The 18,920-nt window shown below is 53.8% G+C and overlaps 1 protein-coding gene across 1 annotated transcript in view; it reads right to left on the bottom strand.

Annotated features, from left to right (window-relative positions):
• LOC140428868 (translocating chain-associated membrane protein 2-like) overlaps positions 1 to 18,424 on the bottom strand; it is a 52,613-nt gene extending 34,189 nt beyond the window's left edge. Inside the window, exons 1-2 of the mRNA XM_072515522.1 lie at positions 18,241 to 18,424; positions 12,791 to 12,854 (exon numbers count right to left, since the gene is read on the bottom strand). Coding sequence (XP_072371623.1) covers positions 12,791 to 12,854; positions 18,241 to 18,363 — 187 coding nt within the window. The 5' untranslated portion in view covers positions 18,364 to 18,424. The remainder of the gene's footprint in view (positions 1 to 12,790; positions 12,855 to 18,240) is intronic.
• Between the last annotated feature and the right edge of the window lie 496 nt (positions 18,425 to 18,920).

Here is an 18,920-nt window from a genome sequence, read left to right as displayed (position 1 = left end):
CCAGGCAGTCATCATTTAGTGACGTAACACCGGGATCTGTGCGGAGTCCCCGAGCAGTCATCATTTAGTGACGTAACACCGGGATCTGTGCGGAGACCCCAGGCAGTCATCATTTAGTGACGTACCACCCGGATCTGTGCGGAGTCCCCGAGCAGTCATCATTTAGTGACGTAACACCGGGATCTCTGCGGAGTCCCCGAGCAGTCATCATTTAGTGACGTAACACCGGGATCTCTGCGGAGTCCCCGAGCAGTCATCATTTAGTGACGTAACACCGGGATCTGTGCGGAGTCCCCGAGCAGTCATCATTTAGTGACGTAACACCGGGATCTGTGCGGAGTCCCCGAGCAGTCATCATTTAGTGACGTAACACCAGGATCTGTGCGGAGTCCCCGAGCAGTCATCATTTAGTGACGTAACACCGGGATCTGTGCGGAGACCCCAGGCAGTCATCATTTAGTGACGTAACACCGGGATCTGTGCGGAGTCCCCGAGCAGTCATCATTTAGTGACGTAACACCGGGATCTGTGAGGAGTCCCCGGTCAGTCATCATTTAGTGACGTAACACCGGGATCTGTGCGGAGTCCCCGAGCAGTCATCATTTAGTGACGTAACACCGGGATCTGTGCGGAGTCCCCGAGCAGTCATCATTTAGTGACGTAACACCGGGATCTGTGCGGAGACCCCAGGCAGTCATCATTTAGTGACGTAACACCGGGATCTGTGCGGAGTCCCCGAGCAGTCATCATTTAGTGACGTAACACCGGGATCTGTGCGGAGTCCCCGAGCAGTCATCATTTAGTGACGTAACACCGGGATCTGTGCGGAGTCCCCGGGCAGTCATCATTTAGTGACGTAACACCGGGATCTGTGCGGAGTCCCCGAGCAGTCATCATTTAGTGACGTAACACCGGGATCTGTGCGGAGTCCCCGAGCAGTCATCATTTAGTGACGTAACACCGGGATCTGTGCGGAGTCCCCGGGCAGTCATCATTTAGTGACGTAACACCGGGATCTGTGCAGAGTCCCCGAGCAGTCATCATTTAGTGACGTAACACCGGGATCTGTGCGGAGTCCCCGAGCAGTCATCATTTAGTGACGTAACACCAGGATCTGTGCGGAGTCCCCGAGCAGTCATCATTTAGTGACGTAACACCGGGATCTGTGCGGAGACCCCAGGCAGTCATCATTTAGTGACGTACCACCCGGATCTGTGCGGAGTCCCCGAGCAGTCATCATTTAGTGACGTAACACCGGGATCTCTGCGGAGTCCCCGAGCAGTCATCATTTAGTGACGTAACACCGGGATCTCTGCGGAGTCCCCGAGCAGTCATCATTTAGTGACGTAACACCGGGATCTGTGCGGAGTCCCCGAGCAGTCATCATTTAGTGACGTAACACCGGGATCTGTGCGGAGTCCCCGAGCAGTCATCATTTAGTGACGTAACACCAGGATCTGTGCGGAGTCCCCGAGCAGTCATCATTTAGTGACGTAACACCGGGATCTGTGCGGAGACCCCAGGCAGTCATCATTTAGTGACGTAACACCGGGATCTGTGCGGAGTCCCCGAGCAGTCATCATTTAGTGACGTAACACCGGGATCTGTGCGGAGTCCCCGGGCAGTCATCATTTAGTGACGTAACACCGGGATCTGTGCGGAGTCCCCGAGCAGTCATCATTTAGTGACGTAACACCGGGATCTCTGCGGAGTCCCCGAGCAGTCATCATTTAGTGACGTAACACCGGGATCTCTGCGGAGTCCCCGAGCAGTCATCATTTAGTGACGTAACACCGGGATCTGTGCGGAGTCCCCGAGCAGTCATCATTTAGTGACGTAACACCGGGATCCGTGCGGAGTCCCCGAGCAGTCATCATTTAGTGACGTAACACCAGGATCTGTGCGGAGTCCCCGAGCAGTCATCATTTAGTGACGTAACACCGGGATCTGTGCGGAGACCCCAGGCAGTCATCATTTAGTGACGTAACACCGGGATCTGTGCGGAGTCCCCGAGCAGTCATCATTTAGTGACGTAACACCGGGATCTGTGCGGAGACCCCAGGCAGTCATCATTTAGTGACGTAACACCGGGATCTGTGCGGAGTCCCCGAGCAGTCATCATTTAGTGACGTAACACCGGGATCTGTGCGGAGACCCCAGGCAGTCATCATTTAGTGACGTACCACCCGGATCTGTGCGGAGTCCCCGAGCAGTCATCATTTAGTGACGTAACACCGGGATCTCTGCGGAGTCCCCGAGCAGTCATCATTTAGTGACGTAACACCGGGATCTCTGCGGAGTCCCCGAGCAGTCATCATTTAGTGACGTAACACCGGGATCTGTGCGGAGTCCCCGAGCAGTCATCATTTAGTGACGTAACACCGGGATCTGTGCGGAGTCCCCGAGCAGTCATCATTTAGTGACGTAACACCAGGATCTGTGCGGAGTCCCCGAGCAGTCATCATTTAGTGACGTTACACCGGGATCTGTGCGGAGTCCCCGAGCAGTCATCATTTAGTGACGTAACACCCGGATCTGTGCGGAGTCCCCGAGCAGTCATCATTTAGTGACGTAACACCGGGATCTGTGCGGAGTCCCCGAGCAGTCATCATTTAGTGACCTACCACCGGGATCTGTGCGGAGTCCCCGAGCAGTCATCATTTAGTGACGTAACACCGGGATCTGTGCGGAGTCCCCGAGCAGTCATCATTTAGTGACGTAACACCGGGATCTGTGCGGAGTCCCCGAGCAGTCATCATTTAGTGACGTAACACCGGGATCTGTGCGGAGTCCCCGAGCAGTCATCATTTAGTGACGTAACACCGGGATCTCTGCGGAGTCCCCGAGCAGTCATCATTTAGTGACGTAACACCGGGATCTGTGCGGAGTCCCCGAGCAGTCATCATTTAGTGACGTAACACCGGGATCTGTGCGGAGTCCCCGAGCAGTCATCATTTAGTGACGTAACACCGGGATCTGTGCGGAGTCCCCGAGCAGTCATCATTTAGTGACGTAACACCGGGATCTGTGCGGAGTCCCCGAGCAGTCATCATTTAGTGACGTAACACCGGGATCTCTGCGGAGTCCCCGAGCAGTCATCATTTAGTGACGTAACACCGGGATCTGTGCGGAGTCCCCGAGCAGTCATCATTTAGTGACGTAACACCGGGATCTGTGCGGAGTCCCCGAGCAGTCATCATTTAGTGACGTAACACCGGGATCTGTGCGGAGTCCCCGAGCAGTCATCATTTAGTGACGTAACACCGGGATCTGTGCGGAGTCCCCGGGCAGTCATCATTTAGTGACGTAACACCGGGATCTGTGCGGAGTCCCCGAGCAGTCATCATTTAGTGACGTAACACCGGGATCTGTGCGGAGTCCCCGAGCAGTCATCATTTAGTGACGTAACACCGGGATCTGTGCAGAGTCCCCGAGCAGTCATCATTTAGTGACCTACCACCGGGATCTGTGCGGAGTCCCCGAGCAGTCATCATTTAGTGACGTAACACCGGGATCTGTGCGGAGTCCCCGAGCAGTCATCATTTAGTGACGTAACACCGGGATCTGTGCGGAGTCCCCGGGCAGTCATCATTTAGTGACGTAACACCGGGATCTGTGCAGAGTCCCCGAGCAGTCATCATTTAGTGACGTAACACCGGGATCTGTGCGGAGTCCCCGAGCAGTCATCATTTAGTGACGTAACACCGGGATCTGTGCGGAGTCCCCGAGCAGTCATCATTTAGTGACATAACACCGGGATCTGTGCGGAGACCCCAGGCAGTCATCATTTAGTGACGTACCACCCGGATCTGTGCGGAGTCCCCGAGCAGTCATCATTTAGTGACGTAACACCGGGATCTCTGCGGAGTCCCCGAGCAGTCATCATTTAGTGACGTAACACCGGGATCTCTGCGGAGTCCCCGAGCAGTCATCATTTAGTGACGTAACACCGGGATCTGTGCGGAGTCCCCGAGCAGTCATCATTTAGTGACGTAACACCGGGATCCGTGCGGAGTCCCCGAGCAGTCATCATTTAGTGACGTAACACCAGGATCTGTGCGGAGTCCCCGAGCAGTCATCATTTAGTGACGTAACACCGGGATCTGTGCGGAGACCCCAGGCAGTCATCATTTAGTGACGTAACACCGGGATCTGTGCGGAGTCCCCGAGCAGTCATCATTTAGTGACGTAACACCGGGATCTGTGCGGAGTCCCCGGGCAGTCATCATTTAGTGACGTAAAACCGGGATCTGTGCGGAGTCCCCGAGCAGTCATCATTTAGTGACGTAACACCGGGATCTGTGCGGAGTCCCCGGGCAGTCATCATTTAGTGACGTAACACCGGGATCTGTGCAGAGTCCCCGAGCAGTCATCATTTAGTGACGTAACACCGGGATCTGTGCGGAGTCCCCGAGCAGTCATCATTTAGTGACGTAACACCGGGATCTGTGCGGAGTCCCCGAGCAGTCATCATTTAGTGACGTAACACCGGGATCTGTGCGGAGACCCCAGGCAGTCATCATTTAGTGACGTACCACCCGGATCTGTGCGGAGTCCCCGAGCAGTCATCATTTAGTGACGTAACACCGGGATCTCTGCGGAGTCCCCGAGCAGTCATCATTTAGTGACGTAACACCGGGATCTCTGCGGAGTCCCCGAGCAGTCATCATTTAGTGACGTAACACCGGGATCTGTGCGGAGTCCCCGAGCAGTCATCATTTAGTGACGTAACACCGGGATCTGTGCGGAGTCCCCGAGCAGTCATCATTTCGTGACGTAACACCAGAATCTGTGCGGAGTCCCCGAGCAGTCATCATTTAGTGACGTAACACCGGGATCTGTGCGGAGTCCCCGAGCAGTCATCATTTAGTGACGTAACACCGGGATCTGTGCGGAGTCCCCGAGCAGTCATCATTTAGTGACGTAACACCGGGATCTGTGCGGAGTCCCCGAGCAGTCATCATTTAGTGACGTAACACCGGGATCTGTGCGGAGACCCCAGGCAGTCATCATTTAGTGACGTAACACCGGGATCTGTGCGGAGTCCCCGAGCAGTCATCATTTAGTGACGTAACACCGGGATCTGTGCGGAGTCCCCGAGCAGTCATCATTTAGTGACGTAACACCGGGATCTGTGCGGAGACCCCAGGCAGTCATCATTTAGTGACGTAACACCGGGATCTGTGCGGAGACCCCAGGCAGTCATCATTTAGTGACGTAACACCGGGATCTGTGCGGAGTCCCCGAGCAGTCATCATTTAGTGACGTAACACCGGGATCTGTGCGGAGACCCCAGGCAGTCATCATTTAGTGACGTACCACCCGGATCTGTGCGAAGTCCCCGAGCAGTCATCATTTAGTGACGTAACACCGGGATCTCTGCGGAGTCCCCGAGCAGTCATCATTTAGTGACGTAACACCGGGATCTCTGCGGAGTCCCCGAGCAGTCATCATTTAGTGACGTAACACCGGGATCTGTGCGGAGTCCCCGAGCAGTCATCATTTAGTGACGTAACACCGGGATCTGTGCTGAGTCCCCGAGCAGTCATCATTTAGTGACGTAACACCAGGATCTGTGCGGAGTCCCCGAGCAGTCATCATTTAGTGACGTAACACCGGGATCTGTGCGGAGACCCCAGGCAGTCATCATTTAGTGACGTAACACCGGGATCTGTGCGGAGTCCCCGAGCAGTCATCATTTAGTGACGTAACACCGGGATCTGTGCGGAGTCCCCGGGCAGTCATCATTTAGTGACGTAACACCGGGATCTGTGCGGAGTCCCCGAGCAGTCATCATTTAGTGACGTAACACCGGGATCTGTGCGGAGTCCCCGAGCAGTCATCATTTAGTGACGTAACACCGGGATCTGTGCGGAGTCCCCTGGCAGTCATCATTTAGTGATGTAACACCCGGATCTGTGCGGAGTCCCCGAGCAGTCATCATTTAGTGACCTACCACCGGGATCTGTGCGGAGTCCCCGAGCAGTCATCATTTAGTGACGTAACACCCGGATCTGTGCGGAGTCCCCGAGCAGTCATCATTTAGTGACGTAACACCGGGATCTGTGCGGAGTCCCCGAGCAGTCATCATTTAGTGACCTACCACCGGGATCTGTGCGGAGTCCCCGAGCAGTCATCATTTAGTGACGTAACACCGGGATCTGTGCGGAGTCCCCGAGCAGTCATCATTTAGTGACGTAACACCGGGATCTGTGCGGAGTCCCCGAGCAGTCATCATTTAGTGACGTAACACCGGGATCTGTGCGGAGTCCCCGAGCAGTCATCATTTAGTGACGTAACACCGGGATCTCTGCGGAGTCCCCGAGCAGTCATCATTTAGTGACGTAACACCGGGATCTGTGCGGAGTCCCCGAGCAGTCATCATTTAGTGACGTAACACCGGGATCTGTGCGGAGTCCCCGAGCAGTCATCATTTAGTGACCTACCACCGGGATCTGTGCGGAGTCCCCGAGCAGTCATCATTTAGTGACGTAACACCGGGATCTGTGCGGAGTCCCCGAGCAGTCATCATTTAGTGACGTAACACCGGGATCTGTGCGGAGTCCCCGGGCAGTCATCATTTAGTGACGTAACACCGGGATCTGTGCAGAGTCCCCGAGCAGTCATCATTTAGTGACGTAACACCGGGATCTGTGCGGAGTCCCCGAGCAGTCATCATTTAGTGACGTAACACCGGGATCTGTGCGGAGTCCCCGAGCAGTCATCATTTAGTGACATAACACCGGGATCTGTGCGGAGACCCCAGGCAGTCATCATTTAGTGACGTACCACCCGGATCTGTGCGGAGTCCCCGAGCAGTCATCATTTAGTGACGTAACACCGGGATCTCTGCGGAGTCCCCGAGCAGTCATCATTTAGTGACGTAACACCGGGATCTCTGCGGAGTCCCCGAGCAGTCATCATTTAGTGACGTAACACCGGGATCTGTGCGGAGTCCCCGAGCAGTCATCATTTAGTGACGTAACACCGGGATCCGTGCGGAGTCCCCGAGCAGTCATCATTTAGTGACGTAACACCAGGATCTGTGCGGAGTCCCCGAGCAGTCATCATTTAGTGACGTAACACCGGGATCTGTGCGGAGACCCCAGGCAGTCATCATTTAGTGACGTAACACCGGGATCTGTGCGGAGTCCCCGAGCAGTCATCATTTAGTGACGTAACACCGGGATCTGTGCGGAGTCCCCGGGCAGTCATCATTTAGTGACGTAACACCGGGATCTGTGCGGAGTCCCCGAGCAGTCATCATTTAGTGACGTAACACCGGGATCTGTGCGGAGTCCCCGGGCAGTCATCATTTAGTGACGTAACACCGGGATCTGTGCAGAGTCCCCGAGCAGTCATCATTTAGTGACGTAACACCGGGATCTGTGCGGAGTCCCCGAGCAGTCATCATTTAGTGACGTAACACCGGGATCTGTGCGGAGTCCCCGAGCAGTCATCATTTAGTGACGTAACACCGGGATCTGTGCGGAGACCCCAGGCAGTCATCATTTAGTGACGTACCACCCGGATCTGTGCGGAGTCCCCGAGCAGTCATCATTTAGTGACGTAACACCGGGATCTCTGCGGAGTCCCCGAGCAGTCATCATTTAGTGACGTAACACCGGGATCTCTGCGGAGTCCCCGAGCAGTCATCATTTAGTGACGTAACACCGGGATCTGTGCGGAGTCCCCGAGCAGTCATCATTTAGTGACGTAACACCGGGATCTGTGCGGAGTCCCCGAGCAGTCATCATTTCGTGACGTAACACCAGGATCTGTGCGGAGTCCCCGAGCAGTCATCATTTAGTGACGTAACACCGGGATCTGTGCGGAGCCCCCGAGCAGTCATCATTTAGTGACGTAACACCGGGATCTGTGCGGAGTCCCCGAGCAGTCATCATTTAGTGACGTAACACCGGGATCTGTGCGGAGTCCCCGAGCAGTCATCATTTAGTGACGTAACACCGGGATCTGTGCGGAGTCCCCGAGCAGTCATCATTTAGTGACGTAACACCGGGATCTGTGCGGAGTCCCCGAGCAGTCATCATTTAGTGACGTAACACCGGGATCTGTGCGGAGTCCCCGAGCAGTCATCATTTAGTGACGTAACACCGGGATCTGTGCGGAGACCCCAGGCAGTCATCATTTAGTGACGTACCACCGGGATCTGTGCGGAGTCCCCGAGCAGTCATCATTTAGTGACGTACCACCGGGATCTGTGCGGAGTCCCCGAGCAGTCATCATTTAGTGACGTAACACCGGGATCTGTGCGGAGTCCCCGAGCAGTCATCATTTAGTGACGTAACACCGGGATCTGTGCGGAGTCCCCGAGCAGTCATCATTTAGTGACGTAACACCGGGATCTGTGCGGAGTCCCCGAGCAGTCATCATTTAGTGACGTAACACCGGGATCTGTGCGGAGACCCCAGGCAGTCATCATTTAGTGACGTAACACCGGGATCTGTGCGGAGTCCCCGAGCAGTCATCATTTAGTGACGTAACACCGGGATCTGTGCGGAGTCCCCGAGCAGTCATCATTTAGTGACGTAACACCGGGATCTGTGCGGAGTCCCCGAGCAGTCATCATTTAGTGACGTAACACCGGGATCTGTGCGGAGACCCCAGGCAGTCATCATTTAGTGACGTACCACCGGGATCTGTGCGGAGTCCCCGAGCAGTCATCATTTAGTGACGTACCACCGGGATCTGTGCGGAGTCCCCGAGCAGTCATCATTTAGTGACGTAACACCGGGATCTGTGCGGAGTCCCCGAGCAGTCATCATTTAGTGACGTAACACCGGGATCTCTGCGGAGTCCCCGAGCAGTCATCATTTAGTGACGTAACACCGGGATCTGTGCGGAGTCCCCGAGCAGTCATCATTTAGTGACGTAACACCAGGATCTGTGCGGAGTCCCCGAGCAGTCATCATTTAGTGACCTACCACCGGGATCTGTGCGGAGTCCCCGAGCAGTCATCATTTAGTGACGTACCACCGGGATCTGTGCGGAGTCCCCGAGCAGTCATCATTTAGTGGCGTAACACCGGGATCTGTGCGGAGTCCCCGAGCAGACATCATTTAGTGACGTAACACCGGGATCTGTGCGGAGTCCCCGAGCAGTCATCATTTAGTGACGTAACACCGGGATCTGTGCGGAGTCCCCGAGCAGTCATCATTTAGTGACGTAACACCGGGATCTCTGCGGAGTCCCCGAGCAGTCATCATTTAGTGACGTAACACCGGGATCTGTGCGGAGTCCCCGAGCAGTCATCATTTAGTGACGTAACACCGGGATCTGTGCGGAGTCCCCGAGCAGTCATCATTTAGTGACGTAACACCGGGATCTGTGCGGAGTCCCCGAGCAGTCATCATTTAGTGACGTAACACCGGGATCTGTGCGGAGTCCCCGAGCAGTCATCATTTAGTGACGTAACACCGGGATCTGTGCGGAGTCCCCGAGCAGTCATCATTTAGTGACGTAACACCGGGATCTGTGCGGAGTCCCCGAGCAGTCATCATTTAGTGACGTAACACCGGGATCTGTGCGGAGTCCCCGAGCAGTCATCATTTAGTGACGTAACACCGGGATCTGTGCGGAGTCCCCGAGCAGTCATCATTTAGTGACGTAACACCGGGATCTGTGCGGAGTCCCCGTGCAGTCATCATTTAGTGACGTAACACCCGGATCTGTGCGGAGTCCCTGGGCAGTCATCATTTAGTGACGTAACACCGGGATCTGTGCGGAGTCCCCGAGCAGTCATCATTTATATAAATGACAGATGACTATGTGGGGGTTCTGATCAGTAAGTTTGCGATGACACAAAGATTGGCCGGGTGGTTAACAGTGAGGCTGAGTGTCCCGGGTTACAGGGAGATACAGACGGGATGCTCAAATGGGCAGATGGAATTTAACCCTGAAAAGTGTGAGGTGTCACACTTTGGAAGGAGTAATGTGACAAGGAAATATTCAATGAACGGCCTGACACTGGGAGGTTCCGAGGAACAAAGGGACCTTGCCGTGTTTGTCCAGAGATCTCTGAAGGCAGAAGGGCAGGTTCATAGGGGGTGAAAAAGGCAGATGGGGCTCTTGCCTTTATCAATCGGGGCATCGATTACAAAAGCAGGGGGGTCATGTTGGAGTTGTACAGAACTTTGGTGAGGCCACAGCTGGAGCACTGTGTGCAGTTCTGGTCACCACATTATAGGAAGGATGTGATTGCACTGGAGGGGGTGCAGAGGAGATTCACCAGGATGTTGCCTGGGATGGAACATTTCAGTTATGAAGAGAGGTTGGATAGGCTTGGCTTGTTTTCCCTGGAGCAGAGAAGACCGAGGGACGACCTGATCGAGGTGGACAGGATTCCGAGGGGCATGGACAGGATGATGGGGAGCAGCTGCTCCCCTTAGTTGAAGGGTCAGTTACGAGGGGGACACAAGTTCAAGGTGAGGGGCGGGAGGTTCAGGGGGGATTTCAGGAAAAACGTTTTTCCCCAGACGGTGGTGAGGGTCTGGAACGCGCTGCCTGGGAGGGTGGTGAGGGTCTGGGACGCGCTGCCTGGGAGGGGGGTGAGGGTCTGGAACGCACTGCCTGGGAGGGTGGTGAGGATCTGGAACGTGCTGCTTGGGAGGGTGGTGAGGGTCTGGAACGCACTGCCTGGGAGGGTGGTGAGGGTCTGGAACGCACTGCCTGGGAGGGTGGTGACGGTCTGGAACCCGCTGCCTGGGAGGGTGGTGAGGGTCTGGAACGCGCTGCCTGGGAGGGTGGCGAGGGTCTGGAACGCGCTGTCTGGGAGGGTGGTGAGGGACTGGGACGCACTGCCTGGGAGGGTGGTGAGGGTCTGGAATGCACTGTCTGGGAGGGTGGTGAGGGTATGGAACGCGCTGCCTGGGAGGGGGGTGAGGGTCTGGAACGCGCTGCCTGGGAGGGTGGTGAGGGTCTGGAACGCGCTGCCTGGGAGGGGGGTGAGGGTCTGGAACGCACTGTCTGGGAGGGTGGTGAGGGTCTGGAACGTGCTGCCTGGGAGGGTGGTGAGGGTCTGGAACGCGCTGCCTGGGAGGGTGGTGAGGGTCTGGAACGCGCTGCCTGGGAGGGTGGGAGAGGCGGTTGCCTCACATCCTTTAAAAAGTACCTGGGTGAGCACTTGGCTGTCATAACATTCGAGGCTGTGGCCAAGAGCTGGAAATGGGATTAGGTGGGCAGGTCAGGGGCCTTTCATGCGACGGCGCAGACTCGATGGGCCGAAGGGCCTCTTCTTCACTGTATTATTCCGTGATTCAAAGAAATCACAGAAAAGTTAGGCAAAAGGAGGCCATTCAGCCAACCTTGTTCATGCCAGCCCGAGGACCCCCAGCTCCCTGTCTAATGCCATTCTGTGATGTCAGACTCGGGGGGGACACTCTCAGTATCGAACACAAAGAATGGTGCAGCCAAAGCGGTTTCGTACCCTTCCCCGTGTCAGGCATGATCGGTAGAAGCTGCTGCAAGTCAGCCCCAGGAAAACAATTTTCAAAATGCAATCAGCTTGACCATGCTCAGAATCAATCTTTTTCAAAAGAAAGGGAGAACTTCATCAGGCGACAAGGATTCTATAGTTTTCATTTTTATAATTTAGAAATTCCCACATCAGCCATTTTCGAAAACCATCAATTGTAATTCAAATTCCCTGTTGAAAGGAGCTGGTTTAATTTTCCCGGAAAGTCCCAAAGGGAATCAATCCAACAGTGGAATACGTGAACACTTCAATCTATACGTCCTTAGCTCCAACCCCATCAAACCCACATGTCCTCAGTATACTTACCCCCTATTCTACTCCCTGTACACACGACTGCGTGGCAAAACCCAGCTCCAACTCCATCTACAAGTTTGCTGACGATACGACCATAGTGGGCCGGATCTCGAATAACGATGAGTCCGAATACAGGAGGGAGATAGAGAACCTAGTGGAGTGGTGTAGCGACAACAATCTCTCCCTCAATGCCAGCAAAACTAAAGAGCTGGTCATTGACTTCAGGAAGCAAAGTACTGTACACACCCCGTCAGCATCAACGGGGCCGAGGTGGAGATGGTTAGCAGTTTCAAATTCCTAGGGGTGCACATCTCCAAAAATCTGTCCTGGGCCACCCACGTCGACGCTACCACCAAGAAAGCACAACAGCGCCTATACTTCCTCAGGAAACTAAGGAAATTCGGCATGTCCACATTAACTCTTATCAACTTTTACAGATGCACCATAGAAAGCATCCTATCTGGCTGCATCACAGCCTGGTATGGCAACTGCTCGGCCCAGGACCGCAAGAAACTTCAGAGAGCCGTGAACACCGCCCAGTCCATCACACGAACCTGCCTCCCATCCATTGACTCCATCTACACCTCCCGCTGCCTGGGGAAAGCGGGCAGTATAATCAAAGATCCCTCCCACCCGGCTTACTCACTCTTCCAACTTCTTCCATCGGGCAGGAGATACAGAAGTCTGAGAACACGCACAAACAGACTCAAAAACAACTTCTTCCCCACTGTCACCAGACTCCTAAATGACCCTCTTATGGACTGAACTGATCTTTCTATGCATCTTCTCTACTGAATAGCACCAGACTCCGTCTGCTTCACCCGGTGCCTGTGACTCTGTATTTACATTGTGTATCTATGTCTGCCCTATGTTTTTTCATGTATAGAACGATCTGTCAGGACTGTACACAGAACAATGCTTCGGTACATGTGACAATAAAACAAATCCAAACTCAAAATCCATGTGGCAGGTCCGTTTTGAAGCCAGTTTGTGACTTGTTACCTGCAGTTGTTGTGCTGACATTATTCTGTGGCGAAATAAACATGAACGCTGTCTTTGCTGTAACCTAGAAGACAAAACACAAATACAGGTGGTAACCATCACTGAACCAGATATATAACATCAGCCATTCTACCCTCATCCAGCCTCCCATCACTGAACCAGATATATAACATCAGCCATTCTACCCTCATCCAGCCTCCCATCACTGAACCAGATATATAACATCAGCCATTCTACCCTCATCCAGCCTCCCATCACTGAACCAGATATATAACATCAGCCATTCTACCCTCATCCAGCCTCCCATCACTGAACCAGATATATAACATCAGCCATTCTACCCTCATCCAGCCTCCCATCACTGAACCAGATATATAACATCAGCCATTCTACCCTCATCCAGCCTCCCATCGCTTCATGAAAAAATGCAATAACGTTGGTCAATCATTTTTTTCCCCAATCATGCAAGTCGCTGGTTCGGCCGCATTTATTGCCCAGCTCTAGTTGCCCTTCAGAAGGTGGGGGTGAGCTGCCTTCCTGAACCGCTGCAGTCCCTGTGGTGTAGGTACACCCACTGTGCTGTTCAGGAGGGAGTTCCAGGCTGTTGCCCCAGCGACAGTGAAGGAACGGCCGATATATTTCCCAGTCAGGGTGGTGAGTGACTGGGAGGGGAACCTCCAGGTGGTGGGGTTCCCAGGTATCTGCTGCTCTTGTCCTTCTAGATGGTAGTGGTCGTGGGTTTGGAAGGTGCTGCCTGAGAAACCTTGGTGAGTTACTGCAGTACATCTTGTAGATGGGACACATGGCTACCGCTGTGCGTCGGTGGTGGAGGGAGTGAATGTTTGTGGACGGGGGAACAATCAAGCGGGACTGCTTTGTCCTGGATGGTGTTGAGCTTCTTGAGTGTTGTTGGAGCTGCGCTCATCCAGGCAAGTGGAGAGTATTCCATCACACTCCTGATTTGTGCCTTCGGGCTAAATAGCTGGTTTTGAAAGCAGACCAAGGCAGGCCAGCAGCACGGTTCGATTCCCGTAACAGCCTCCCCGAACAGGCGCCGGAATGTGGCGACTAGGGGCTTTTCACAGTAACTTCATTTGAAGCCTACTTGTGACAATAAGCGATTTTCATTTCATTTCATTCAGATGATGGACAGGTTTTGGAGGGTCAGGAGGTGAGTTGCTTGTCGTAGGATTCTTCGCCTTTGACCTGCTCTGGTAGCCACAGATTCTAAATAGCTGGTCTAGTTCAGTATCTGGTCAATGACAACTCCCTCGGCATGTTAATGGTGAGGGATTCCGCAATTACTAACTTGTGAAGGGATGAGGATCTAAAAAGTGATTTTAGGGAGTTAGGTTGGAAGCTAAAGAGCAGGACAAGCAGAGTAGTGATCTCAGGATTGCTCCCGGTGCCACGCGAGGCAAGGAACAGAGAGCGAGTGCAGCGGAACACGTGGCTACAGGACTGGGGCAGGAGGGAAGGCTTCAGATATGTGGATCATTGGGATATCTTCTGGGGAAGGTGGGACCTGTACATGAAGGACGGATTGCACCTAAACTGGAGGGGCACCAATATCCTGGGTGGGAGGTTTGCTAGAGCTCTTCGGGAGGGTTTAAACTAGTTTGGCAGGGGGATGGGAACCAGAGCTATGGATCAGAGGATAGGGTAGCTGTTGAACAGGCAGAAATAGTCTGCAGCGAGTCTGTGAGGAAGGATAGACAGTTGATGGGGCAAAGTTGCACTCAGTGGAATGGGTTAAAGTGCGTCTGTTTCAATGCAAGGTGTGTCAGGAATAAGGGAGATGAACTTAGAGCCTGGATCAGTACTTGGAACTACGATGTTGTGGCCGTTACGGGGACATGGATTTCACAGGGGCAGGAATGGTTGTTGGATGTTCCGGGGTTTAGATGTTTTCAGAAGAATAGGGAGGGAGGTAAAAGAGGAGTGGGGGTGGCACTGTTAATTAGGGAGTGCACCACAGCTGCAGAAAAGGAGGTAGTTGAGGAGTGTTTGTCTACTGAGTCAGTATGGGTGGAAGTCAGAAACAAGAAAGGAGCAGTCACTTTATTGGGAGTTTTCTATAGACCCCCCAATAGCAGCAGAGAGATGGAGGAACAGATTGGGTGGCAGATCTTGGAAAAGTGCAGCAGTAACAGAGTTGTTGTCATGGGTGACTTCAACTTCCCTAATATTGACTGGAACCTCCTTCGTGCAAATGGTTTGGATGGAGCAGAATTTGTCAGGTCCATGAATGATTCCTGACTCAATATGTAGACAGGCCGACTTGGGGGGGGGGGGGGGGGGGGGCATATTGTTCTTGGTGCTCGGCAACGAACCAGGCCAGGTGTCAGATGTCTCGGTGGGAGAGCATTTCGGTGACAGTGACCACAAGTCCTTGACCTTTACCATAGTCATGGAGAGGGATAGGGACAGACAGTATGGGAAGGCATTTAATTAGGGGAGGGGAAATTATACTGCTATTAGACAGGAGCTGAGCATAAAGTGGGAACAATTCTTGGGGAAATGCACAACAGTAACGTGGGGGTTGTTTAAGGAGCACTTGCTGCGAGTGCTGGATAGTTTTGTCCCACTGAGACGAGGAAGGAATGGGAAGGTGAAGGAGCCTTGGATGTCAAGAGAAGTGGAGCTTCTAGTCAAGAGGAAGAAGGAAGCTTACGTAAGGTTGAGGAAGCAAAGATCAGGGATAGTGGAGGGAACTTGTGCCTAGAGTCTGAGGAGATGGGGAAGGCTCTAAATTATTTGATTTGATTTGTCACATAGAACATAGAAAATACAGCACAGAACAGGCCCTTCAGCCCACGATGTTGTGCCGAACCTTTGTCCTAGATTAATCATAGAGTATCATTGAATTTACAGTGCAGAAGGAGGCCATTCGGCCCTTTGAGTCTGCACCGGCTCTTGGAAAGAGCACCCTACCCAAACTCAACACCTCCACCCAACACCAAGGGCAATTTTGGACACTAAGGGCAATTTATCATTGGCCAATTCACCTAACCTGCACATCTTTGGACTGTGGGAGGAAACCGGAGCACCCGGAGGAAACCCACGGTAACACAGTGGTTAGCACTGTTGCTTCACAGCTCCAGGGTCCCGGGTTCGATTCCCCGCTGGGACACTGTCTGTGCGGAGTCTGCACGTCCTCCCAGTGTCTGCGTGGGTTTCCTCCGGGTGCTCCGGTTTCCTCCCACGAGTCCCGAGAGACGGGCTGTTAGGTGAATTTTTTAAAAAAATAGTAACTTGCAAAAGGCAATTGGATAAACATTTACCCAGCGATTGAGTGAATTATTTTTGAAATACTGGTACATTTGTATCAACAGTTACCAGTCAAGTTGCAGAAAGCGACTAGTCCCCACTCTGCTCTCCCTCCACTCTCGGTTTATTCTCTCTCTGCATTCTCTCTCTCCCTCCACTCTCGGTTTATTCTCTCTCTGCATTCTCTCTCAACCTCCCTCTCCATTCTCCCTCTCCCTCCCTCTTTCCCTCTCCATTCTCGCTCTCCCTCCCTCTTTCCCTCTCCATTCTCTCGCTCTGCATTCTCTCCCTCTCTCTGTCTGCATTCTCTCCTTCGCTCTGGCTGCATTCTCTCCCTCGCTCTCTGTCTGCATTCTCTCCCTCGCTCTCTGTCTGCATTCTCTCCCTCGCTCTCTGTCTGCATTCTCTCCCTCGCTCTGACTGCATTCTCTCCCTCGCTCTGACTGCATTCTCTCCCTCGCTCTCTGTCTGCATTCTCTCCCTCGCTCTCTGTCTGCATTCTCTCCCTCGCTCTCTGTCTGCATTCTCTCCCTCGCTCTATGTCTGCATTCTCTCCCTCGCTCTATGTCTGCATTCTCTCCCTCGCTCTCTTTGCATTCTCTCCCTCCCTCTCTGTCTGCATTCTCTCCCTCGCTCTGTCTGCATTCTCTCCCTCGCTCTGCCTGCATTCTCTCCCTCGCTCTCTGTCTGCATTCTCTCCCTCGCTCTGTCTGCATTCTCTCCCTCGCTCTGTCTGCATTCTCTCCCTCGCTCTGTCTGCATTCTCTCCCTCGCTCTGTCATCTGCATTCTCTCCCTCGCTCTGTCTGCATTCTCTCCCTCGCTCTGTCTGCATTCTCTCCCTCGCTCAGTCTGCATTCTCTCCCTCGCTCTGTCTGCATTCTCTCCCTCGCTCTGTCTGCATTCTCTCCCTCGCTCTGTCTGCATTCTCTCCCTCGCTCTGTCTGCCTTCTCTCCCTCGCTCTGTCTGCCTTCTCTCCCTCGCTCTGTCTGCCTTCTCTCCCTCGCTCTGTCTGCCTTCTCTCCCTCGCTCTGTCTGCCTTCTCTCCCTCGCTCTGTCTGCCTTCTCTCCCTCGCTCTGTCTGCATTCTCTCCCTCGCTCTGTCTGCATTCTCTCCCTCGCTCTGCCTGCATTCTCTCCCTCGCTCTGCCTGCATTCTCTCCCTCGCTCTGCCTGCATTCTCTCCCTCGCTCTCTGTCTGCATTCTCTCCCTCGCTGTCTGCATTCTCTCCCTCCCTCTCTGTCTGCATTCTCTCCCTCGCTCTGTCTGCATTCTCTCCATCGCTCTCTGTCTGCATTCTCTCCCTCGCTCTCTGTCTGCATTCTCGTCCTCGCTCTCTGTCTGCATTCTCTCCCTCGCTCTCTGTCTGCATTCTCTCCCTCGCTCTCTGTCTGCATTCTCTCCCTCGCTCTCTGTCTGCATTCTCTCCCTCGCTCTCGGTCTGCATTCTCTCCCTCGCTCTCGGTCTGCATTCTCTCCCTCGCTCTCGGTCTGCATTCTCTCCCTCGCTCTGTCTGCCTTCTCTCCCTCGCTCTCTGTCTGCATTCTCTCCCTCGCTCTCGGTCTGCATTCTCTCCCTCGCTCTCGGTCTGCATTCTCTCCCTCGCTCTCGGTCTGCATTCTCTCCCTCGCTCTCTGTCTGCATTCTCTCCCTCGCTCTCTGTCTGCATTCTCTCCCTCGCTCTGTCTGCATTCTCTCCCTCGCTCTGACTGCATTCTCTCTCTCTCTGGCTGCATTCTCTCTCTGTCTACATTCTCTCCCTCTGCCTTCTCTCGCTCTCTGCCCTCTGTGTGAGACGTGGCATGATATCAGTGACTGACCACCCCCAACCCCCAACCCCGGGGTCGGGATCCGCCTCAGGCCCCGATCCGGGAGTTGGTAAAGTTTGGGTAAAGTTGGCGAAGTTTGGGTAAAGTTAGTGAAGTTTGGGTAAAGTTTTAGTGAAGTTTGGGTAAAGTTGGTGAAGTTTGGGGAAAGTTAGCGAAGTTTGGGTAAAGTTAGTGAAGTTTGGGTAAAGTTGGTGAAGTTTGGGGAAAGTTGGTGAAGTTTGGGTAAAGTTTTAGTTTAGTTTGGGTAAAGTTTTAGTGAAGTTTGGGGAAAGTTTTAGTGAAGTTTGGGGAAAGTTGGTTAAGTTTGGGTAAAGTTTGAGTGAGCCCCCCCTCTCTCCGCCCCCCTCACCTCGAACATGAGGCCGATCAGCACCAGGACCACCAGACACGACACGATGTCGGCGTGATTGTGGATCAGGAATTCCTGACTCAGGAACGGCGGGTTCTTGCTGCGCTTTCGGAAAGCTGCCATCCCGGTGCCGCCGCCAATCCCGCTTCCGCCCGCTCACTGCTCTTAAATCGGCAACACACCGTCCGCTAGTGGGCCCCACCGGCAATCACTCCCTCCCCAAACCCCTCCCTCACCGACCAATCCCCTCCCTCCCCAAACCCCTCCCTCCCTCACTGACCAATCCCCTCCCTCCCCACTCCCTAATCCCCTCCCCACTGGCATCTCCCCTCACAACCCTGGCATCTACCTGGAAATGTGAACAATTGCCCAGGTGTGTCCTGTACACAAGAAACAGGACAAATCCAACCCAGCCAATTACAGCCCTATCAGTCTGCTCTCTATCATCAGCAAAGTGATGGAAGGAGTCAGCAACAGAGCTGTCAAGCGGCATTTACTCAGCAATAACCTGCTCACGGACGCTCAGTTTGGGTTCCGCCCAGGGTCACTCAGCTCCTGACCTCATTACAGCCTTGGCTCAAACATGGACAAAAGAGCTGAATGCCAGAGGTGAGGTGAGAGTGACTGCCCTCGACATCAAGGCAGCGTTTGACCGAGTGTGGCATCAAGGAGCCCGAGCT

This window comes from Scyliorhinus torazame, chromosome 1 (assembly GCF_047496885.1).
Source record: "Scyliorhinus torazame isolate Kashiwa2021f chromosome 1, sScyTor2.1, whole genome shotgun sequence".
Taxonomy (NCBI): Eukaryota; Metazoa; Chordata; class Chondrichthyes; order Carcharhiniformes; family Scyliorhinidae; genus Scyliorhinus; species Scyliorhinus torazame.
This window is presented reverse-complemented; position numbering and strand designations above follow the sequence as displayed.